At 47.4% G+C, this 25692-nt stretch overlaps 1 protein-coding gene across 1 annotated transcript in view; it reads right to left on the bottom strand.

Annotated features, from left to right (window-relative positions):
• Positions 1–25692, bottom strand: part of LOC135824255 (uncharacterized) — a 371974-nt gene that overhangs the window by 26499 nt on the left and 319783 nt on the right. The window contains exons 19-20 of the mRNA XM_065336986.1: positions 11846–12085; positions 7689–7850 (exon numbers count right to left, since the gene is read on the bottom strand). Coding sequence (XP_065193058.1) covers positions 7689–7850; positions 11846–12085 — 402 coding nt within the window. The remainder of the gene's footprint in view (positions 1–7688; positions 7851–11845; positions 12086–25692) is intronic.

Below are 25692 nucleotides of genomic sequence, written 5' to 3'. Positions count from 1 at the left end.
AATCAATGGGGGGGGGGGGACGCGGGGATACATACATGTATTCACTTTGTTGTAATTATGGAGCCTCAAAGTTCGGAAAAGTGGTGCCTTTCTCGTACTTGGCCATAAGTACAACAAAATACACGAGTATCACCATACCCAGGTGTCCATGCATGCTAGAGATAAACATGGAAAAGAGAAAACATTACTTAACCCACATGCATGCATGCATACACACAATAAATTTAAAACAAACAAAACATGAAAATGCACATTTATCCAGACACGCTCTCACGCACACACATGCGCATGTGCATGCCAAACGTACAAAACGTGGACACATGTACACCAAACAGATAGAATACAAGGTAGTGGGGTTTGCCAGATTTTTTTCTTTCAATTTTGTCTGATAAATATTTACGAGACTTTGCATCGAGCGACACCGTGGATAACATTGAGCCAAGAATTATGCAATCAACCAGAAGAGATATCTCTTCACAAGTAGGCAAATAAATGCGTAGGTGCCCGGCAACAGCAATCGGGCAAGTCACAGCAATGTACTTATTGCAACTTCAATGATACACATACACGGTGGACCACCCATGCCTCAAACCGGCGGGTCAACTACATGGTGGTCTGGCAACTTCAAACGGGGTAGAGGGGACGGCTCAATACCGGGACGCTTTGACAGCCAAATTTGTATAGACCCAAACCGATCATCAGCGTTGATTTTTCACTCGAAATATGTTTGTGGAAAAAAACTAGCATGTTGAAGTTTGCTCTGGGGCCAGAGTCAATCGAACTGAGCCACTCCTTTGTGTTGACCCATTGCCTCCAAGTTGCCCAATTTTTCATTTCAAAAAAGTTCAAATCAGAGGTGGCTCCAAACCGGACACGTTTTAGAGTGCACGTCAAATTCACTCTGGGTCTGAAATTAGGTAATTGCTAACGCTCCACGGCGGCCAGTACAGAGTAACAATGAGCCTTGTGTGTGCTTCCATTAGTTTTGATTGGTATGCAGTGCTTTATTGGCGAGAGGCGAGCCGCTGTTTACCTGCGACAAGAAGTTGATTTTTCGAAAGTCGTAAAACTCAAGTCGCAGTGCGAAGCAACACTTCAAAAACTCACCTGCTTGATATGGCGCTTCTGGTCACCGCAGAGCCATGAAATTTTGGCTCGGAGTATAACACATCGTAGTCTCACTGTGACATATGTTTTCTAATCAAAATACCAAGAGAGAAAGTGAATAATTATTGAGTCCGTTCCGGTTTGCAACCTGTGTCCTATTTGAATCCGTCCCCTCTACACCGATACAACAGACACAGTTGACCACCCAAGCCTCAAACCGGCGGGTCAACCACATGGTGGCCCGGCAACTTCAATCGGGAACACACCGATTCAACAGACACAGTTAGGAAAAGACCCAAGTGCCATCAGTATGTGTGGCACGTGTTGTGAGCTGCCTTTGGAGTGAAAAACCTGGCGGCGCCTTCTAGGTTCAGCCTGGTCCCATAGCTCAGTGGTTAGAGCATTGCTCATGACAAGCGGGGTCCCAGGTTCGAGTCCTGGTGGGTCTGGCGTTTTGTCTCTTTTCAGGCAGTTCACTTCCCGGACTGATCCTTTGAATTTGAAGTTCTCCCAATCCTTTCCAAATTTAATCACTTTCTTTCACCTCCCCTGGGGGAGGGAAAAGACCCAAGTGCCATCAGTATGTGTGGCACGTGTTGTGAGCTGCCTTTGGAGTGAAAAACTTGTCAGCGCCTTCTAGGTTCAGCCTGGTCCCATAGCTCAGTGGTTAGAGCATTGCTCATGACAAGCAGGGTCCCAGGTTCGAGTCCTGGTGGGTCTGGCGATTTTTTTCTCTTTTCAGGCAGTTCACTTCCCCGACTGATCCTTTGAACAATAATAATAGTACAAGTAATAATAATAACAATGTGGAAAGGAAAAGAACATATGGATACGAGTTAAGAGTAACTCCCCATCACTGTAACTGGATACTTTACACAGCCTTCAAACTTGGAAGGTTCAACTTCGAATTGTAGTTAGACCGCTTTGTCAAATATCGTACTGGTCTCGTCATCGTCCAGTAACAATCGACATTCTTTGTTTCGTTGGGACTATAGCTTTTACTCGTTTTCATTGCGCTTGCCTTCCCCTCTTTGGTATTTCCATAATCTTGAACCTTCCAAGTTTGAAGGCTGTCGGTTAGCGCTACGGAGATGTGTTGAAGCTAGGCGTCAGGACGTCGAATGTTTCAGTACTCTGTCAGTTTTGAGCCTAGTTCTTGCACTTTCTGACTGTATATAGTATCCAGTTACAGTGATGGAGAGTTACTCTTAACTCGTATCCATATGTCCTTTTCCTTTCCACATTTATTAATGGCTCAACATCTGAGTTTCAAATAATAATAATAATAATAATAATAATAATAATAATAATAATAATAATAATAATAATAATAATAATAATAATACTCTTTCAATACTCTTTCAATTTTAGCCCCTATCTCTCGCTCTCTCTCTCTCTCTCTCTCTCTCTCTCTCTCTCTCTCTCTCTCTCTCTCTCTCTCTCTCTCTCTCTTCACTGTGTGACCCATATTGTCTTTCCTAGTTCCCAAGTTTGTGTCCTAAGCGTATGCCACCTCGTCGACAATGGAGCGGTATTGATAACCAAGAAGCCCTGGAGTGCAACTTCAAAGCCATCTGGCCAGATAAGCTCGGATACAGGAAACGGCAGCTTGCTAATTAGACAGAGCGGCGACCAAACGATGCTATAACTGAGCAGTGTCTTGCTGGCCACATATCCCTTATCAGCTGAAAGTATCTCTCTCTGGTCAAACAAGAAGCCATTGCTCAGCAGCTCGTGGAGCGAGGGGAGCTTCCTAGCACGTTTCTAAAACGTTACCACGCAACGAATCACCAGGGAGAACCGGAGCCCTGCGGGTCCTGCGGGTCCAGCGGTGCTGGCGCTACTGGCGCTACGCGCACTGATGACGCCCAGGCGGATCCTCGAGCCGCTGACACTAGTGCTGGTGCTGGTGCTGGTGCTGGTGCTGGTGCTGGTGCTGGTGCTGGTGCTGTCAATGATGTACATGCACCTCTACCCAACTTGGACGGTGAGTCAACTGTCACTGGATCAACGTGTGAACACGTTCCTGCCTTGCATGCTGATGCACTTGGGGCTGCGGACGGTGGATCTGGTGGTGTGTCGTGCACTGCAGAGAGCCCTTGCATAGACTGCAGAGCACAGACTAATCGTAGCTTATCTGCTTGCCTAGCTAATGCATGTGGTGCTGGTATCATTGACTCTAATGACAAGCAGCTCGTGTGGGCGGTCAAGCATATCTGTGTATGTATCAAGGCTGCTGAGGTGGAAGACACTGGTAGGGTCCTTGGTGGGCTGGTAGCCAGTGTACAGCGTTTGGGTGTTGATGAGAGGCCAAAGCTTGCAGTCCCCCAGGAAAATCACATACCTCCGTCTTTCAGCTACTGTCGCAAAAATCAACTGTGGCATCCATCAGCTGGTTGCTGCTAGTGAGTTTGACCTGTCCATAGAGTTCTTGAATCATGTTGCGTATGCTGCTGCTGTTCTAACCCTACTGGTTTGTGGTATCCCGCCAGTTCAGGCAGCGCGCATGAGTTCGCCACAGCCGGAAGTTCCGGGTTGGCAAAACCGGTTACAGGGAAAGGTTGACGCCCTTCGGAAGGATGTCTCTAGACTGACAAGCTACCTGGCATCTGACAACCTGCAAATGTACCAGCGCTACCCTGTGTGAGCTCGGCACGCTGCTGATTCACTTCTAGGAACAAAGAATTTGGAACTTCTGGCCCTTGCGGGTCGAATGCGCAGATACAAAGCTGATATGAAACGTAAGCAGGAGAATCAGTTATTTCGCTACAATGAACGTCAATTCTATCGTAACCTGTGTGCCAAGAAGGATAGTGACCCCGAGAACCGTCCATGTATGGATCAATTGGAGCAGTTCTGGAGAGACATTTGGTCTCACCCTTACCCTGTGCGTCGTCAGGCCTGGATCCAGCGTGAAGGCACGTACGCAAAGGCCATCCATGCCCAGGAATCTGCTGTCATTACTGGTGACCTTATGTCTGCTGCGACCTCCAAGATGCCACACTGGCGTGCTCCTGGTTGTGACCAGATCCCGCCATTCTGGATTAAAAAATTTACTGCTCTCCATCCAGCTCTACTTCGAAATTTCCAGCTGCTTCTGGATGGTGAGCTGGATGCCCCAGCGTGGTTTTCACTGGGCCAGACGGTCATGATCCCAAAGAAAGGAGACCTAACCCAGCCGCAGAATTGGCGACCAATCACATGTCTGCCAGCCATGTACAAGCTATTCACTTCCGTCATTGGCGAGTTGATGTGGATCCATATCCAGGCCAATGACATTCTGGCCCATAAACAAACTGGCTGTACTCGTAACCGAGGAGGCTGCTCTGACCAGCTGCTGATCAATGCTATGATTACCCAGGCTGCTAGGCGTCATCACCGCACCTTAGCAATGGCTTGGTTGGATTTTAGGAAAGCGTTCGACAGCCTATCACAGGAGTGGCTAGTCGAAGTCACACGTCTGTACAAATTCCACCCCAAGATCACTTCACTCTTGTCTGTGCTCTCATCGCAGTGGCGTACCTGGCTGCGCTTGGGAGATGACATGAGTGAGGCAATACCGATCCGGCGAGGCATTTTCCAAGGTGACTCGTTATCCCCTCTGCTCTTCTGTCTCGGATTGAATCCAATATTAGGTGAACTTAGGTTGACCCGCCGGTTTGAGGCATGGGTTGTCAACTGTGTCTGTTGTATCGGTGTGTTCCCGTTTGAAGTTGCCGGGTCACCATGTGGTTGACCCGCCGGTTTGAGGCATGGGTGGTCAACCGTGTATGTGTATGATTGAAGTTGCAATACGTACATTGCTGTGACTCGCCCGATTGCTGTTGCCGGGCACCTACGCATTTATTTGCCTCCTTGTGAAGTAGGGAGGGCCCGAATATGCGTGCGCATATATGCTTGCGCATATTTTCGCATATTTGGTCCTTTTGACACAAGGTCGCATAAAGTAGCAAATCTAGCATATTGTACCAAATGTAGCATATTTTGCTACAAGGAGCGAAGAATTCGCATAATTATAGGGCAGATTGCGGGAATGGACAAGGAAACTTACCACGGCACGCTCGGTCAGGGAACACCACCAAACTTAGCCCGGAAGGAAAAATACTCATCCAAACACGGGGCGAAATTTTGACCCGAGAAGAGAGTGTCCGCGACTCAAGGTCGCATAAAGTAGCAAATCTAGCATAGTGTACGAAATGTAGCATATTTTGCTACAACTAATACAAGGAGCAAAGAATTCGCATAATTATCACTGATATCAGGTCATATTTCGAGCATATTTCAAGCATATTTCGAGCATATTTTTCTGCTTTTGTGTGATTTCGAAGCATATTTTGAAGCAAGTGGGCAATATGCGAAAAGCATAGTATGCGAAATTTTTGAGCATATTTGGGCCCTCCCTATTGTGAAGAGATATCTCTTCTGGTTTATTGAATAATTCTTGGCTCAATGTTATCCACGGTGTCGCTAAATGCAAAGTCTTGTAAATATTTATCAGACAAAATTGAAAAAATAAAAAAAAACTATGGCAAACCCCACTTCCTTGTATCTGCTTGGTGTACATGTGACCTCGTTTTGTACGTTTGGCACGCACATGCGTGTGTGTGTGTGCGTGAGAGCGTGTCTGGATAAATGTGCATATCGATGTTTTGATAATTGATTTTTGACATTTGAAATAATTATTTATGTTTTTAGAAGTTGCGACTTCGGCGATAATAGTCATGAAGTTGATTGTTCCAACTAGGAACACACGCTTCTTGCCGAACTTGACACTTGACTGACTCACGACTGCCATCCGGAGCACACGAGGAGCACGTCGCACCTTCCACTCGGCAAACCTGCAAGAAAGCACCACTCCCTGCTCAATACACGGTGTTTTGGGGAATTCACCCCTCATCAGTTGAGCTTGAGTAGGCTGAGGAAGATTATGCCTGAAAAGCACCACTTATATACTGCTCTCCAGGCCAAACCATCACCAGGGATGCAAACTCACAGAGACGCTTTGTTTCCAGCGCGACAAACACCTCGTGAAGCTCCAGGTAGCAGCGTGAGTCAGAGTCGCTCATGGAGTTGTGATAAACAGACGTTGAGAGCCAGTATAGCTATTCGCAACGCTGTCACCTCCAACAACTAGTCGCACGTCCGCCTGAGGGACAACAATACGAACTTAGAAGTTGCGACTTCGGCGGTAATAGTCATGAAGTTGATTGTTCCAACTAGGAACACACGCTTCTTGCCGAACTTGACACTTGACTGACTGACACTTGACTCGTGTGCTCCGGATGGCAGTCGTGAGTCAGTCAAGTGTCAAGTTCGGCAAGAAGCGTGTGTTCCTAGTTGGAACAATCAACTTCATATTGATGTTTTGTTTGTTTTAAGTTTTATTGTGTGTAGGCGTGCATGCATGTGGGTTAATTTCAATTTGGAGTGGAATAAAGAATCGTAATAAAAATAATTTGATAACCGCAATCAGTAATACAAGCTGGATCGACATTTGTGTACACTGTATTCATGTATTGTAAAACTGTGGAGACAATGTGCAATAAAACTATGAAAAATGTGAAGAAATTATGCAGAGAAAGAAAGGGATTCAAACAAGTTTTCGTACAACACTCATCAGGAATCTTCGTTGTACTAAAGGACACTGAAAACAAAATTGAACTATTATAGAAAATCTAAGTTAGGGAATTAATAACACTAAGAACAACAGCAGTGAAATTTACAAGTGTGAATTTGTGTGTACAGAAAGATAGTATAATTGGGTTGAAATTGTTCAAGTAAAGTGTCATGTTTGGTGCGGCCAAGCTTTGCCGTTAATGTTCTAGGTGTAATGTACTGCTGTTATTTGTTATCACTTTGTCCTTCCTTCTTTCTTTCTCTTCTTTGTTCACTTTTCTGTTGCAAGTTTAGTGTTAGTACACATATTCGTTATTGCTCTCGCTTTCATTGTTAAAATTCACACTTGTAAATTTCACTGCACTAAGAACAACAGCAGTGAAATTTACAAGTGTGAAATTCTGTGTACAGAAAGATAGTCTAATTGGGTTGAAATTGTTCAAGTAAAGTGTCATGTTTGGTGTGGCCAAGCTTGGCCGTTAATGTTCTAGGTGTAATGTACTGCTGTTCTTTGTTATCACTTTGTCCTTCCTTCTTTCTTTCTCTTCTTTGTTCACTTTTCTGTTGCAAGTTCAGTGTTAGTACACACATTCGTTATTGCTCTCGCTTTCATTGTTAAAATTCACACTTGTCTCCACAGTTTTACAATACATGAATACAGTGTACACAAATGTCGATCCAGCTTGTATTACTGATTGCGGTTATCAAATTGTTGTCTCCTCGCCGTTTGTTCAAATAATAATAATAATAATTAATCAAAGGATCAGTCGGGGAAGTGAACTGCCTGAAAAGAGAACAAAACGCCAGACCCACCAGGACCCCTCCCGTCCTGGTGGGTCTGGCGTTTTGTTCTCTTTTCAGGCAGTTCACTCCCCCGACTGATCCTTTGAATTTGAAGTTCTCCCAATCCTTTCCAAATAATTAATCAGTAAGAATATAAGCACAATAAGGCTGCTTCCACTTACTCTCACAAGTAGGAGTCGCACTTAGAAGTCCATTCGCCTCACAAATCGGGATTGCAGATTTTACAAGACCATCATTGCAGGAGTAGTTAAGTACTTCACCGTATTTTGTAAATGTTTTCGTACTGGATCCATGAACAATGTTCGGAACTTTACACATGATAGCTGCAAATTTACATACAGTTACAGGAATTGCAGGAAAGAAAACGTTAAAATAGTCAATGTCTGTAACGACCAAATATCACCAGATATGGCCAAATTTCATTCAATATTAACCTTTTAACCCAAGGCGGAACTCATGCACCGACTATGATAGTTTGGACCAGAAACCCCATGTAATTTAGATATTGAACAAAATCAAAAATAATCAATAAAACCCCGAACTGAAACAAATCCAAACAAGGTGTAAGAACAAGGGATTGCTGCTGCTCGCAACAACACAGTGCAGCCAAACCAACTACTGTATGTTTTCGCACACCGATCCAAGTTACATATCAATTCAGTCTTTTCTATGGCACTCATTGCGAAGGCCATCTTCAAGGGCCAGTAGCATCTAAGTTACATCCTGAAATTGGGAGTAGACCACCACCAAAGTGTGCTACAACATGTCCCCATGCGCCGACAAGTGGTCTTGAATAAATTTATCCACGAAAAATCACATGGGGAAATAATGAAGTTTGAACTCTCTACGGGCAATGCAATAATTATAATAATCCAACCTTGTGGCAAGAAAGTATACACTGAGTGCCTCCACACACCTTTTCAATACACTATCAGCACTGAAACATTATGGGAATTTTCTCTGCCCTCGCAGAAACTCAAATGAAGCCGCCAAGCTTCTGGTTACAGATGTTTATTCTTAAGAAATAAACCGTAACATCGAGACATAAACCCGCATCCGTGAGGTAAATTCTTGAAGCATTCGTCCAATTTGAGTGTCGGAGATCTTGCGCTCCTTTTAATGTTTGTTATTTGAGACTCAAGATCAGGAAAAAAGGTTACTAAATCCTTGCTCGTGAAACGTTGCAAGGATTTCGGAGATCCCGTCACGCGAAATTACGAATCTATGAGCGACATCCACAGAACCTGCTGGGAGAGTACAAGTGTGCTCGAGTCTCATCCCTGACACCTTTTTTTCCTCTTTTTTCATCTCCAGTATAGCAGCGTATTCCACTGCAAAGCCGCCCTCGATTGTTGTTTTCGTTGTTCAAACGAAGTGGACATTCAATCAAGAAGGCAGAGGACAGATGAACCTAATTGGAGTTTCTCATGGCATAGGACAGCCACACAAAGACGCTTTGCGATTTTCTGAATATAAAATACCGTACGCACGATGCAGAGTTCACTTTGTGCTCTATCAAAATTGTTTGCGAACTACCACATCAAGCAGAACGGGATCCAAACACAAGCTTACCGACGGTTAGGCTGCCGACCTGACTGGACAAATGATCCCTGGCTTCCGGCACCATACGCCAGAAGTCGGAAACCATGTCCTTTGCCGCGACGTCCATCTCCACTTGAAAAAAAACTCCATCTTCGTCTAAAAAGGCTTGAAATACAATATTCACCCGAGATTCGCGGTCTCACGCTTTCTAAGATAGAATCATTTTTTGTTGTAGCAGTTGCAGGGCAGATCCTGAAACCACTTCAACAGGGTTTCGCTTCACAGCATGCCTGGAACAAGCCATATCGAGGTTGCAAGCTACCCCTCTCAGCGAGAAATTCGAAATTTCAATGGTGGAAGGTATACTACGTATTTGAGTATTTGAAGATGTATGGTTTGCCGCGCGAACGTTCAACCGACATCATTCAAACTTTGCAGCATGGTTCTGACCTACATGCTAGGCATGGAACCACAGGGTTTGATGTCATAGCTGACACACAAAGTCAAACACACAGCACATCCGTATGCAGAGATACCAAATTAGTGGACGTTGTCATCTTCTTCCTGCTGGTCTCAAATGTACTATGACGTGCTATTTCGCCTGATGCATCATTGGTCCCTTAAGGTGATTATTAATTTTTAACTGTGCTTGGCTTTGATGCATTCAATCAGTGATTTGAGATGCTACTGGATGGGTTCGTGTGGTGTTGCCTGGAAAATCTGATTGTGGAAAGAAATGACTAAGGCACTGCACTGCAAACCTTTTATAATTGCTGTTTCTCCGGTCAGTCACTCAATCAGCCTACTACACATAGCCTGCATCATAGATATGCACCACCACACCTTCTTGCAATTCACCTACCCCGAATACAACCCATTCGCACGCTCAGGTTCCCCCGAACCTTTGAGCTACCCACAACACGTACAAACCGGCTAAGAGACTCCCCCATCTATGCTTCTCTTGATCTCTTTAATAGCATCCCACCCAGCATCCGGCAAATCAACCCCAGACGAGATTTCAAAGCAAACATCCTACCACTTGTCATCTCTTCCGTATGTACTTGCTCACATTGCTCAGCACATCTATAGCTCCATTGCGCCCAGCCTACGTGATTAACTCCCAATTAGTATTGCCCTCGCTACTGCCTCAGCAAGCAGCTAAACTTTGATCTCTCTGTATCTGATCCCCGTGCCTGTAATTATTTTTCTCTTATTGGCCACAGGCCATCGTGAGAATAAAAGAATTCAAACATGTATTTTGTTTTTATGAAAAGGCAAGTACATCGATTTTTCAAGTAGGGTCCAGAAGAATGACAATTTGATATCGGTTCGAATGGCATATCTCTCGTTTCCATACGATAAGCTTGTCACTTTTCCATGACATTATGCACTCTAAAGATGGGTTTGCGCAATGGGTCTATTAAAGGCCAAGTGTATCGATTTTTTATAGTAGGGTCCAGAAGAAAGACATTTTGAAATCAGTTCGGATGGCGTATCTGTTTTTTCCATACGATAAGCCAATCTTGCAAAATCGCCAATTGTAGGCTCACGTTGCCATAGTGACTAGCACAGTGATGACATACGATCGGATTAGCTCCGCCAGAGAGAAGGTCGATCACTGCAGAATTTGGCGGGGCTGTGTTCAATGCTGTTAGTACAGTGAACTGTTTGATATAGGCTATTCATTGCTGGAGTTCGGGTAGCGTGTCATGGCGGACAAGGGGTTCAACTTTCCGGACCTCCTGGCTCCCTACGATGCTTTTTTGAACATCCTACCATTTAACACAAAGGCTCACCAAATGCTGGCGCAAGATGTAATAGCAACCAAAACCATTGCTTCTGTCAGAATTCATGTCCAAAGGGCCATTAAGCAAGTGAAGGAGTTTTGTCTTCTAACTGGTGTGGTTGAAAACAATTTGTATGATCTGTTGGCACAAACCATCTTCACTGCCTGTATGCCCTGCATTTTTCAGCCAGCATTAGTTGCGCGTTGAAGCACACTTTCAAGCCGCAGCATGTTTTATTTATCAGCGTTGCAGTTCCTTGCTAGCACGCTGATAGACAGTGTCCCCATATGTTCTCGCACGCGGATATCACCTAATTTTATAGAGTTCAAAATATAGCTTTCTGCCGTGAAGGAGCTCAAATCTCCTTAGTTAATATTAACTCCATACTGAAGTGAAAGAAAAAGAGGGCAACTCTGCCGCTGCTACAGAAGCGAAAACAGCTCGTCGAAAAGACAAGAATTCCTCCTTGCTTTATTCTTCAAGCGGCCGAAGCTCAACACTTCAATCCAAGAAATTGTAACAACACTGTAGTGCCCACATTTCGGCAAGCGCCTGGCAGGCTGTGACCCCATGTCGTCATTGCGCGATGGGCTTATATAATATATTTGAAAAAAGAAGGACAAAATGTTACGAGTTATGACTAACTGTCCACCAACGTAACCAGATCTCATACAGTCAGCGAGTGCGTCGTAACATTTTGTCCTCCTTTTTCGCCATGGCATAATTTAATTGGCTCACTATCCTATTAAACCTTTTATAATTATTAGTAATTGCATGTTTTAGCGCTCCCTTTCAGTTTTTTTCCTTGCCATCGCACATGCTGACTGTCTATGCCCTTGTTAATTGGGTTGACAGTTAGTCATAAACGTAGTGAAGGTCCTGCAGCTTTTGAGTTAGTGATAACTAGTGGTATTCCTGCTGCGTTTATCCCAAACTTGAGTCATTTGCCAATAGAGAAATCAGAAATCAGAAATCACAATTGCACTCACGATCACACTGCATAGTAACGTTAATTGTGACTCCTCCTAATGGCTTCCCACAGATACAGGAGTACTGACTGCTTGCACGGTTGTATTTGCATATCGGATAAGTTATACATCCGACGCCACAAGCGACTGTCATATTACTGTTATTCTCATACATGCAAACTTGATCACCATTCGATTCACATGTCAGGATTTGCTGATCCATTCCTCCGCTCGATGAAGGTTGATGATTGCATAGTGTGCCTGCAACAAGAGAGTAAGAGGTTTTAGTATTTTGCGAGTAAATGATCATACTGTGTGTTCGCACCACCAAGAATGTAGACCTTGTTCGATAATGCCGGGAGAAAACTGGCACACAAGCTAAAAGTAGCAAACAAAATTCACTTTACAGTGAAGCCAACAGCAGGAAAGAAAGAGAAAAGAAGTACCATATTTCCCCGATTTTTAGTCGCACTTGATTACCCCCCCCCCCCCAATTCACGTTTGAGCCATATTATAGTAAAGAAAAGGACCTTGTAGCCTTGTTTTCCTGATATTATATTGACTTCAGTAGTAAGTTATGCTAGTAGTAGGTTTTAAAAAGCGTGAATGACTGCATCATGAGGCAAATGCAAAAGTAAAAGTGTGAATGACAGCAGTGGTGAAAGGTGACAGCCACTGGAGCCGGCTGTCTCTTACTTATTACGTGATGGCTGTGGATGGTTTGAAGTTCAGAAGGTAGTACCAATTATTGTGGCGACACTTTGACACAAGCTCACTCCTTTTGTTGAGAGATAGAGGTGCTTGGGTGCTTGCCCGATTGCCAATTTTTCCGCCAGGCACGGGTTGCACCTTTTGCTTTTGTTGCTGTACGCCGCTGCTGTGTGGTGTACCGCCCATTGAATGCTGCATGCCTTCCCTTCATCCGTCTTGGTCCAGACGTGCTGCGATAGGCGGGTGTCCTTCTTGTGTTGTCTGTGGCGGAATGAGGATTGGTGGTTATAGTAGAGTTGTTTGAATGTTGTTGCTGTTAATCCAGTATACTCCTTCTTCTCCATACCTGTGATGACTCTTGCCTTATACACGATGCTCTCCATTAGACACACTCCGTCCATTGGACATGAGTCTTTCGCCCGACAGTTACAAGTCCTGGTGTCGTTGTCACCTCCGTTAGCTTTTTTCTTGGGTCGTAGAATCGTGTTATTGTGTTGTTTGATGATAGTGGCCATATTCTGCATGCAACTGTAGCCAACCTTTACCGAGTTCCGGTTGGAGATTTTGTTTAGGCTTGAGCCTTTGGGGAAGTGTTTGGCCACTAGCTGGAGAAAGCGATGTCGACATCGGTGGCGATGTTCTTGCTAAATGGTGGGTTGAACCCAGTGTCTGCTCCAGCGCCGGGTGAGCTGGGTAATCCACCCGGTTGGGCAGCGCTTGGACCCGGTTGAAAATACAGTACCGGGTCACCTGTGACCCTGTAGGTACTTTACGCTTTCGAACCTGACTACATGGCTTGTATGTGTCAGATACGTCTTCTTCTTTCGTAATTTTCTAATTCCTGTCCTCTCTTTTCTAAGTGCGGCTTATCCATTCGCCTTTATATCATTGGGCCTAGTTCCCGTTTATTGTCCGAATTAAAATAAATCAACCAAGCAGTTAAATGTGACTCGGCTGGTGAGACAGCGCCAGGTACATGTGTACCCGGCTCCGACCCGGTTGAGATTTTTTTTAGCACAAACCAAAGATTTTTTATTTTATTGAAACAAAGAAAAATGGTGGCACCTATGTACAGGGGATGGCCCACGCCTGGTATAAAGTAAACGTAAAAGTAAAAGCCCAGTTGAAATGGTTGCGCCAGGTACACGTGTACCCGGTTGTCCTACAATCCTAGGGCAGACACTGGAACCATATGATATTCTAGGGCGATTCGTTTTATTCTTCTTTTTTGTCTCGTCCATTTTGCGCTCGTCAAAATACTGAACGTTCTCCTGGTATCCACTCTTCCTCAGCCCGTCACTGTCGGAGTCGCATCTCTGAAGACGTCCTCTTCATCGGAAATACCTGTTAGTCTTCTGCTGATCGATGCAGGTAGGTTCTGGATGATTGTAGGTGGATGATTTGACTGGCAGTTGATGTACACCGGTTTGTCGTTAGGTTTCCGGTAAGGGCAGTACTTTCCGGTGGTCAGGTCCAATGTCACGTCCAGAAAGTCGGCTCTCTTCAGGTTTGTCTGTATCGTTATCGTCAGTCCGAAAAAAAATCGACTGGATTCACGTACCGGGCAGGTCAAGAACAAGGAGTCATACAACTCCCTGGTCAAGAACCACCTTTCCGCTTCCGTGGGACGCCACCACCCCATGATCAGGGGGAGCTCTTCAGTCCGAGGTTCTTGAATATTTTGGTCATCTCCTTTCTTATTTGGTCAGCTTCATGTCCTGATGCATTCCTGAACACAGCCAGGCCGTCGTCACGATACAACCCGACGTCTCTGCCATCGAACACATCGGCTATCATGGCGAGGGCGAAGGCTCCCTCAAGCTTACACACCTCAGCCCCATCATAGCACCCCATTGTCACGTCAAAGTGCTCGTTGTGTCTCTTCACCCAGTGCCTCTCCAAGCCAAACAGCAGTGATCGCCTGGAGTGGAATATTATGTCACACTCCTCCTGGGAGATGTCCGTGTAGCGGCGGGCGAATTCGACGGATCTCTGGAGGAGGTCTTCGGAGATTGAGGGGTAGAAATCTACGATGTCAAAGTACACGCATATGCAGTTCTCTTTCTCTGGTATTATTGAGAACCACTCTATCACTGCTGCCGTGTTAAACCATGCATTAATCTGCAGCTGAGGGCGGAACTGTTTTAGAGTAGTATCGAGTATAGACTTGGAGACTATTCCGATTTCCCTCTTTGAGGGATTGATGAGCCGGCATGGCAGGGACCGGGAAAAGTTGTCCTTATGATCCTTCAGCGTGATGTATGCATCCATTATGTCGTCCAGCTCCAGCGTCGCAGCAATTGTCTGAGCTTCCGAGTTGATCTGGTCGTAAGTATGTGCCGGTGTAGGTTTGTAATGCTTGGTGATGTTGTTGCTCAGCAGTTTTGTGTACTGCTCTTTGTTGACTTCGTAGAGGTTTCTGGTCTTGTCAGCTGGCACGATGATGTCCGGTGATGCTCTGATTTTCTGGATGTCGCTTCGGAGTTGTTGTTGAAAGGGATCAGTGACTCTACGAAACTCAATCATCTCAATTATTGTTAACGCATCGTCCTTGAATGCCTTCAGTTCATCGACTTGGGGTGAGCATTTCCGGGACTTGAGGTCATAGGTTACTTTTGGATCGTCGGTTGTCGGTCCTTTTAAGCAGAAAAACGCATTCCACCGCATCTGCTTCAACACGCTTTCAACCTTCTCGATCAGCCTTGTAGTGTAGGTGTCTTCTGAAGTAATGGGAATGTTTTTCAGTGAGTAGTCCAGATGTAGCGGTCTTGGGTTGTCCATCCTCGAGTTTGAACTGCCAGGGAGAGTGCTCAACCCTGGGAACAGGGGAGCGACCTGTAAAACAGAAAGGTTCCAGGCTGTCCAAGACAGTGCTCAATACAAAGTGGTAGAGCTGGTTCAAACAATAGGAGGACAGAGAGAGTGTTTTTACTCCGAGTTTCACGCACTGGGAACAGGGGAGCGACCTGTAAAACAGAAAGGTTCCAGGCTGTCCAAGACAGTGCTCAATACCGAGTGGTAGAGCTGGTTCGAACAATAGGAGGACAGAGAAAGTGTTTTTACTCCGAGTTTCATGCACTAAGCGGTCATCAGAAACAGTAATGAGAAATCTGGATCAGTATTGGTTTATATACTCACAAAGCAAAGTGTAAATAGCTGCAGCATGGCGCAAATCTAAAAGTTGTGAATGGCGGCAGTGCAAAGCGTGAATGACTGCATCATGAGGCAAATCCAAAAGTGTCAGTGTGAATGACAGCAGTGGTGAAAGGTGACCACTGGAGCCGGTTGTCTCTTACTACTAGGCAGAAAGCTCATTGTGGCCATTAAAGAACTCCACAACCTGTTGATGAACGATTTTATCCAATACCTTGGAGGCAAGTGGCACCAGAGATACGGGACGGTAGTTTCTAGCTGACAGTTTGTCTCCAGATGTGAATAGAGGGCACGCATGTGCGTGATAGTACCCTGTAAGAAACACTGCTCAATTGTAAGTCGCACCCCATTTTTACCCTTGAAATACGGGACGGTAGTTTCTAGCTGACAGTTTGTCTCCAGATGTGAATAGAGGGCACGCATGTGCGTGATAGTACCCTGTAAGAAACACTGCTCAATTGTAAGTCGCACCCCATTTTTACCCTTGAATTTTAGTGCAAAAGGGTGCAAAGGTATGTGCTGGCAATGTAGGTGTGAAGTACTCAAGTAGTGGTGCATGACAAATGCAAATATTGCAGTGTGACCAGTGGATGGTAGCACACGGGGACAACATTATGTCATTTTCCAAGGCTTGCAACAGAGAATATAAGGCATTGACAACATGAACTGGGGTCCCGGGGCTTTTTGAGAATGCCAATATTCGTGTTTGCAAAAAGCTAAACCGATAATGTGGGTCAAGGGCACACCAACACAGAGATGCTCCACCAACATTTGAGTTCCACAGGGTTATAGCCTTTCCCCAGTTCTATTTATTGTGTACCATTTCTCCCTCAGAGGAGGAGAGCTCTACTAGAACAGTATGGCGCTACAACAAAGCCGATTGGTCGAGACTGAGGGCACACTTCAGATCTGTAGATTGGCTGCAAGTTACTGCTCCCCATACCAACTGCAACAAGGTCTGGGATGTCATCTCAGAGACAATTCTAGTGGGGATGCACCGATTTATTCCGTGAAAGCAATACACTACAAAACCCTCTGACCCTCCATGGTGGAACCCAGTGTGTCTGGACGCAGTAGTTCTCAAGGAACAGGCCTGGCGGCGCTGGAGGAGATTTCCATCTTCTGAGCCTCTGAAGCAGACATTTTTACAATCAGTCAACCATGCCTCAACTGTGATCGACAGGGCCCGCCTAGCTTGAGAACGGGGTGTCCAGGCTAAGCTCTGTGCGGGTAATCTGCGTGACAAACAGTGGTGGTCGGTGATGAAATCAGTCGCTGGTGTAAAGCGCTCCTCTGATATCCCAACCCTGATTGATGTACATGGGCAGGAATGCGCAACCAACCTGGCAAAGACAAACTGCTTTGGCTCATTCTTTTCCAAGAAATGCAGTCTTGCCTCCGACATATCAGTGGACAGCCTGCCTGCTGCCTCTGGTGACAGTGAAACTCCAGCAGTCACAAGGATCCATTTCTGGGCCGGCACAGTACGACGACATCTGGCAAGACTCAGCTCCTCCAAACCCACTGGACCAGACAATATCCCAGGTAGGGCACTCAAGGGATGCGCAACTTAGCTTGAGGGGCCCATAGCACGCCTCTTCTCCCTGTCTTTCAGTACTGGCCACCAACCACAGGCATGGAAGGTTGCCCGAGTAGTTCCAGTATACAAAAAGTCCTCCAAATCCGCTGAAAAGAATTACCGACCAGTCTCGCTGCTTTCTATATGTTCCAAAGTCGTGGAGTCCATCATCAACCGCCAGTTAATGAACTTTCTGGAGGGACAAAACCTCCTATCACCAAGGCAATTTGGCTTTCGCCGAGGCGTAGGTCCAGCCGATCTACTTACGGGACTACACCACAAGTGGTCGGCCACATCTGGCCTTGGTGGATCTGTGGAGGTGCTTGCTGTCGACATCGCCGGGGCTTTTGACAAAGTCTCCCACACAGGTGTACTAAACAAGTTGCGGAACATCGGTGTGAAGGGCCCCCTCCTGGACTGGCTTAGAGACTACTTAATAGATCGTTCGCTGGAAGTGGTCATTGGCGGCAAGAGCTCCGATTGCTATCTGATGTCTGCAGGAGTGACACAAGGCAGCATCCTTGGACCGTCCCTGTTCCTAGTATATGTAAATGATGCTGATAGCTGCCTGGATCCAGGGTCTGAAATGGGAACATTTGCAGACAACACCACGCTGTATGCCTGCGTCAATACACGCAATGATGCCATACAACAAGCTGACAGTCTTCAAGCTTCCGTTAATGCGTTACATGCATGGGGAACAAAGTGGAATGTTTAAAAGTTTGAAAAATCCAAGTCGCAGCTCCTACGAATCTCCTGCCATCGACAGCAGCCTTGGCCTGGCCCCGCAATAAACTTTGGAGGGGAGGTCATCCCACAACAGCCACACCTTTTAAAGCTCCTCGGAGTTATGGTCGAATCCAAGCTATCCTTTTCTGCCCATCTCGGGTCAGTTGCTGCCAGGGCAAACTCATGTCTTGGCCTCCTACAGAGCTGCTCGTGTTCTGGACTGTCGTGGCATGCTGGCCGTGTATCACGACTTTGTCCGGCCCCTGCTGGAGTACGCTCCCCTTGTCTGGATGGGAGCTGCTCCCACTAACTTTGAACACAACCGAGTGCAGAGGCGTGCCCTCCACATCCTGGGACCCTACATCTTGCTACAGAGCCTAGAGGCCCGACAGACAGTGGCGGCGCTGACTTTCGTCTACAAGCTACTGGGCCAACCAGGTCCTCATCTGCTGAGATCCATGGTCCCCCTCTCGTCGTCCACCATGCCGCACCTGTAACCCGGAGACAATGCCAACAGTCTTCTTCACACCCCTTCCAACTGCAAAATGTTCTCCTTCCAGGCGCTCCTAACTACCTAAGACGCGCCTTTCCATACAACATCATCAACACTTGGAACGCGCTGCCATCCTCCCTCTTCACCAAACCACCATCTCCTAAGGGCCTACAATCCTTCAAAGCGAACGTCCACTACCATCTTCGCCGAAGCCCGTGGCTTTGGGCCACAGACTCCCTCTAGCAATTCAGAACTATTTTCATCCTGAAGCTCCCCCCCCCCCCCAAGCATTGCATAATGTTCACTACATCTGAACTGCCTTTGAATATATTTTTGCTCTCTTCTTGTTCTCTCTCCACCCCCCCCCCCCCCTGTTATGTTTGTATGTGCGCGTAAGCACGCTAGGCTCTGCGCATGTTTGCTTGCACGCTATGCTCTGCGCATGCGCACTCCAGTTCAGACTTCCTGTGTCTGAGTTTGTTCTTCTTGCTATCTTGTTACTTTGCACGTCCATTATTCTCTTTGTAAATAATCCTAATACATTCCACAACTGTGTGTTCTTGTGAGTGGGAATGTAACATTGGCGACGAAGATGGAAGACGACAAGCGTCTTCAGAGTTTTGATACGTCAGGTCCAGCTTCCCAGGTGTCCATCCGTTGGCGGACGTGGGTGAAGTCTTTTGAGTATTATTTAGTGGGCAAGGACATTTCGAACAAGAAGCGCTCAAGAGCATTGCTGTTGCACTTTGCGGGACCACAGGTTCAAGACATTATTGATGACCTACTTGACCCTGACGATGCTCTGCCAGAGGAGCAGAGGACCCCGAATGATAACGAGTACCTGAAATGTAAGCGAATTTTGGACGCGCATTTCGCAGCCCCAGCAAACCCTACCTACGAAAGGCATGTGTTTCGCCAGCTGGTTCCGCAAGCAGAAGAGAGTACGGCGCATTTCTGAAGCCGTTTGCGGCAGCAGGCTAGATTATGTTCCTTTGAGAACACTCGCCAGACCAATGAGGCAGTCCGAGACCAAATCGTAGCAACGGTGAGGAATGTTGACTTGAAGAAAAAATTATTGTCTGAGCCGTCGTTGTCAGTCGATCGAGCATTGGAGCTCTGTCGCGTCTGGGAGGATGCACAGTCACAGTCTCAGATGATGACTAGTCGTACTGTTTCTGCTGGAGCTGGAGCATCGGAGTCCGCGAGTGATCATGCTGTCAGTGCAGTTACGTCCAGGAGAGGCCAGCACCAGGGCAAGGCCAGGGGCCAAGGCAGACACCACCCAGCAGCTCGTACACGTGTCAGTTGTTACAGCTGCGGTCGCAAGGGACACAAATCCGGAGATACTTCATGTCCAGCTAAGGGACAGGCATGCAGGAAGTGTGGCAAGACAGGTCATTTCGCTAAGTGCTGCAAGTCAGGATCAGCGTCGCAGACTGCCGCCCATCATGTGCGCGAAGTCACGGACTACAAGGCGTCTGATAGTTTTCGTGTTGGTCAAGTGTCAGCTGGGAAGCCAACATCGAACATGCTAATCACCACAGTGCAGATCAACGGTACTCCATTGGATTTAGAGGTGGACACCGGATCCATGTACACTTTGGTGCCGCAAGACGTATGGGAGCAACATTGGACACATGTTGCCTTGCGTGAATGTTCTGTGCGACTGAAGACCTACAATGGTTCAGTCCTGCCGATTGTTGGCGAAGCAGATGTTGATGTACGCTACAGCGCGCAGAATGTTCGTGCGTGGGTCATCGTAGTACGTGAAGGCAGCCATCCGCTGCTGGGACGCGACTGGCTATCACAGTTGAGACTTGACTGGCAGAGTATGTTCAACCGGGTGAACGCCACTGCAGCGAGTGAGCTAGCAGCAGAGGATGCGCACCCTGAAGTATTTCGTGATGATCTGGGCAAAGTGAGTGATCGTGAAGCTGAGATCTACCTGAACGACGGTGCCACTCCCAAGTGCTGCAACCCCAGACCCGTGCCATTTGCTTTGCGTCCTGCTGTCAATAAGGAACTTGACAGGCTGGAGCAAGAAGGCATTATCAAGCCCGTCAAGTCAGCAGAGTGGGCCTCACCTATTGTGATTGTCAGGAAGCAGAATCGGGACATTCGCACGTGCGCGGACTTCAATGTCACGATCAACCCGCACATCCGAGGTCTCTACGCATTCCAGCGCCTTCCGTTTGGCGTGTCCAGTGCCCCAGCAATTTGGCAGAAGACAATGGATGAGATTCTGCACGACATTCCTGGTGTCGTCTGCTTCTATGATGATATTCTCATCACTGGGTGCGATGTCGAAGAGCACGACCGGCGACTCAAGTTGGTGCTAGCGCGGCTAGCAGAGCGTGGTGTGCGTCTTCGCAAGCAGAAGTGTGCTATCCGCGTGGATCGTGTACGCTACTTGGGCTACAGCATCAGCCGGAACGGTCTCGAGCCCAATCAGGACAAGGTCCAGGCTATCCTGAAGGCGTCAGCACCGAAGAATGTTCAAGCGTTGCAGTCATTCCTAGGCTGTGTCAACTTCTACAACCGCTTTCTACCCGACATGTCCAGTGTTCTGAAGCCGCTCAACAACTTCCTCCGCAAAGGTGTTCCGTGTAACTGGACAGATGAGTGTGAGAAGGTGTTCGCTCAGGTAAAGCGTATGCTCACCAGTGCCCCAGTGCTAGCTCATTTTGAGGTGAATGAGAACTTGGTCGTTGAGTGCGATGCTTCGCCTTACGGCATTGGCATGTGTCTCATGCATGAGTATGCTGATGGCAGCCGTAGGCCTGTATGCTATTATTTCCCGTTCGCTTGCTAAGGCAGAGGCTCACTATTCGCAGATAGAGCGTGAAGCCTTAGCCATTGTGTTTGCAGTTAAGCGTTTACACATTTATTTGTTTGGTCGCTCTTTTGTTCTATGCTCTGATCATAAGCCATTGCTGCACATTTTTGGTGAGAAGTATGGTTTATCTGCCACTGCTGTTTCCCGTTTACAGCGTTGGGCTGTCATTCTTAGTGAGTACGATTATGTGTTTGAGCACATTTCTGGTAGTAGCAATGCTGTCGCAGATTGCTTGTCACGCCTGCCTATGGACCTGACAGCCGCACAAGAGGTTGCAACTGTCAGTGCTGTCAACGAGCATGCCCATGATCCTCACATCTCGTCATCGTGGATGCATACTCTAAGTGGATCGACGCATACAAGCTTGGATCCACTGCCACTACTCAGCAGACGATTGACAGTTTGGTAACATTTATCGCAACGTTTGGTATACCCAAGACCCTCGTGAGTGACAATGGTCCTCAATTTACATCACACCAGTTCCAGCGTTTCTGCCGTGAGAGTGGTATTGTTCACAAGTGTACACCGCCGTACCACCCAGCTAGTAATGGACAAGTCAAATGCATTGTCCAGGAGTTGAAGCGTGCTCTGAAGTCCCGTCCTTCGGATGTGTCTGAGAAGATCCAGATGCACCGTTTCTTGTTTATGTATCGTAACACGCCCCATTCATCAACGAATGTGTCCCCAGCTAGTCTGCTCTTCAGGAAATTACCGAGCACCAAGTTGGCACGCTTAAAGCACAACTTTTCAGCTGCACAGCGTGAACGTCAAGCACGGCCACAGCCAGGTCAAGGTCGTCATTTCGTGGTGGAGGACACTGTACTTGTATTGAACACTCGCAACGGCAACGGGCCTAAGTGGCTACCTGGCGTTATTGTACAGAAGCTAGGTCCGGTCTCGTACATTGTTCGCATTGGTCAGCAGGAAAGACATGTCCATGTAGATCATCTCCGTCATCGTTCTACAGCGCCACCTGATGCTGTTCTTCCGCGCAGTGATGTTGGCACACCGGTTTTGATTCAACCCGATAGTGCATTGCAGCCGTCAGTACCAGACGCTGCCAACGAGTCCGAACCGTCTGCACTTCCCAGTCCGTCTGCAGACCCTGTTGCGCCGCGCCGATCAGCCCGTGCACCGAAGTCACCATCTAGGCTTATTAATGAGATGTGACTGCTACCTTTACGCTATGGCTGTTATTTGAATATTGATCATAATTATCTCTGCTTTACTATTGCTTCTTTTAAGGGGGAGGATTGTTATGTTTGTATGTGCGCGTAAGCACGCTAGGCTCTGCGCATGTTTGCTTGCACGCTATGCTCTGCGCATGCGCACTTCAGCTCAGACTTCCTGTGTCTGAGTTTGTTCTTCTTGCTATCTTGTTACTTTGCACGTCCATTATTCTCTTTGTAAATAATCCTAATACATTCCACAACTGTGTGTTCTTGTGAGTGGGAATGTAACACCCCCCCCCTCTCTCTCTATTTCTCTCTCTCTCTCTCTTTCACTCTCTCTCTCTCTTTCTCTCTCTTTCTCCTTATCCATTCTACCTCACCTTCTCTTGTCTTTATCGCACTAAATCACCCCACTATTGCCACCAATCACCCCACCAATCACCCCACCAATCACCAATCACCCCAACATGCGCACCATAGCCTTCTTTTAGGCTATGGTGCGCAAGCTCACGTTAACGCCGAGACCATAGGTCGGTGTTATGGGCTTGCCTCACCAGCACAGGCTTGCTTTGCAGCCCCTACTCTCCCTGCTGTTTTGTTATTGTATACTCTGTTGTCTTATCCCCTTCTGGCGAGTAGGTTGTCTACTTAGTAAAAAAATTTCCTTGAGGTTGCACTCAAGGATCTGAGACAGGTTTACAATTTCTAAAATCAGACTCAAAGATTTATTATTGTAAGGAAAAAAATTCTCTCTTGTCTCGATGGAGAAAACTCAAAGAACAAAACAGTGAAGCATGCGGCCAGCAAATCAAGGTACGACGAGCGTTGCCATGGCAGGTCGCCAGCAACGTAGCCAGTATATGACAAAAAGAGATAGTGCAGGAAAGCAAGAAGGTACAAGAAGACTGTAAACTCAGGGAAATGCGAGAGAGGAGTTGGTGATAACCAAGAATGGAGAAAAGAAGGTCAGAAGAGAGAGACAGGGAGAGAGAGAGAGAGAGAGAGAGAGAGAGAGAGAGAGAGGGCTAGAGAATGAGGCTGTCTGGTGATCGTATGCAATATCTCCCCCCCCCCCCCCAATTGTGGCAATCAGAACCATGCATGCCTCAACTCAAACGTGATATTGCAATCAGTGTAAGGTCGACACCCAGACAAACAAAGGAAAGAAAGAAACAAGGAAATTCACATTATACTACTGCGGTGCACAAATAACTTAAAAGAGACTTGTGCATAATCCAGTAACAAGTTTAAGCTAACTCATGATGGTGTCCAGCTCGACCTACACACGGCCAGCATCAATGAGGCTGTGTCGCAACTGTTGCGCACGCCGACCTCCTGCACGGATCGGGCGAGCGGGGGCCGCCAAGGACGACTCCAAACCAGCAACAGGTGGAGTAGCGGTAGACAACTGCTCTGCGCCGACATCATCAGCAGCAGACTGGGCCCGGGAGATAACCTCGACCGGGTGGAGACGTTGAATAGGGCGACATAAGCGTGACGGATGACCATCATTGGTTGAGCACTTGACAGTAGCGCTGCGCACACTGCCATAACTGCTCGGCAGGAGCTCCTCAACTAGGCCGAGTGTCCACAAACCTCGCTGCACGCCTTGCTTGTGGATAAAAGTGACGTCACCAACCCCGATGTCACTGCCACAACGAGCGTTCCCGGTGCGATGTGAGTTCCTCACCTAAAGCAGGTACTCCGATGTTCAGAGCGACCAGAAGTGGTCAATCAGAGACTTGACATAGACGAGGCGTTTCAATAGTGAGTCGGCCGTACTGTTGTCACCTCTGTATCTTCCGGGTCCACCATGGGCGTGGACAGTATGCGCTGACCGTACATCAGACGTGACGGCGTAAAGCGGCTCATCCAGTTCTTCGGTTGATACAAAAGATAATGGGCGACTGTTCAAGACCGCCTCTATCTCAATGAGCATGGTCAGAAGCTCTTCGTAAGTGACTGTGGCTGGCTGCAGTATCTTCTTGAGGCAGCGCTTGATGGACTTGACCAGTCGCTCGAAAAAGCCACCCCACCAGGGGGCTTTCTCGAGGTTGATTGACCATTTTACAGCCCTGCTGTCAAGCTGAGAGGATAATCCATCGAGTTCGAACAGTGCGCACAAGGTATTTGCCGTAAACGTCTTGGCGATGTCCGACTTCATCTCCTTCGGGATGCTGAATCTGGCTGTGAATCGATGGAAACAGCCCAGAAACGTGTCAGCGGAGAGATCTGGCACGAGATCCAGATGAATCGTTCGGGTAACGCCACAGGTGAACAGCGAGATGTGCACCTTCTTCACAGCACTCTGCTCTTTGATGTACAGCAGGCCCGCAAAATCGACGCCAGTGTAGGTAAATGGCGCGTCAATTGTCGTCCGGAATTCTGGCAGTCGCGGAGCTTTTGGAGGCGTGTACGCCACGCTCTCGAGACGCTTGCAGACACGGCACGCTACCAACAGGCTCCGAATGTAATGGCAACCACGAACGACCCAGTAGGCAGACCTCAGCTCCGTGAGTGTCTCCTTCACGCCGTTGTGAGCGACTCGGCGGTGGCCGCAAATGACGATCAGGTCAGTGTACCGATGTGTGGTGTGCAGGATAACGAAATCTTTCTGCTCGAACGTGAGTGTCGCCTTCTGGAGCCGACCTTTGCAGCGCAAGATGCCAGAGTCGTCGCAAAAGATTTCGAACTCTTTCTGCCAATTTGAGAACTTGGGGTCCCCGACGACTGACCGCTGCACATCCTTCAACCAGAGCGACTGTGCGTGGCCATTGCCGAGTGAACTTCGGGATTAGGCTTATGTTGCAAGCGACTGACAAACTTCAGTCCTAGAACCGTGACTCTTAGTAGCTTGTTGACGTCGCTGAAGCGGCTGATGTCGACAATCTGCCCGAAGTCGATCTCCGGTGCCTTTGACCCCCGATGAGCAGAAGGCAGCTGTCAGCAGGCCCTTCTTCAGTTCGGCCATTACTTCTTCTGCTCGTGTAGAAGGAGGACGAGCTCCTTCGGGGTTGCACTTCGCAGTGGCGAGCCACAAAGGACCGGAGTACCAGATGGTCTGCTCTAGCTGGCTCGGCTTCACTCCCCGAGACGGAAAATCTGCAGGGTTGGAGTCAGTCGGGCAGTACTGCCAAGCTGATGACGGGACAAGACGTCAGATGGATTGTGCACGGTTCTCCACAAACTGCTTCC

This window comes from Sycon ciliatum, chromosome 9 (assembly GCF_964019385.1).
Source record: "Sycon ciliatum chromosome 9, ocSycCili1.1, whole genome shotgun sequence".
In the NCBI taxonomy this organism is placed as follows: Eukaryota; Metazoa; Porifera; class Calcarea; order Leucosolenida; family Sycettidae; genus Sycon; species Sycon ciliatum.
Note: the sequence above shows the minus strand (reverse complement) of the source record. Positions and strands in the feature narration are given on the sequence as shown.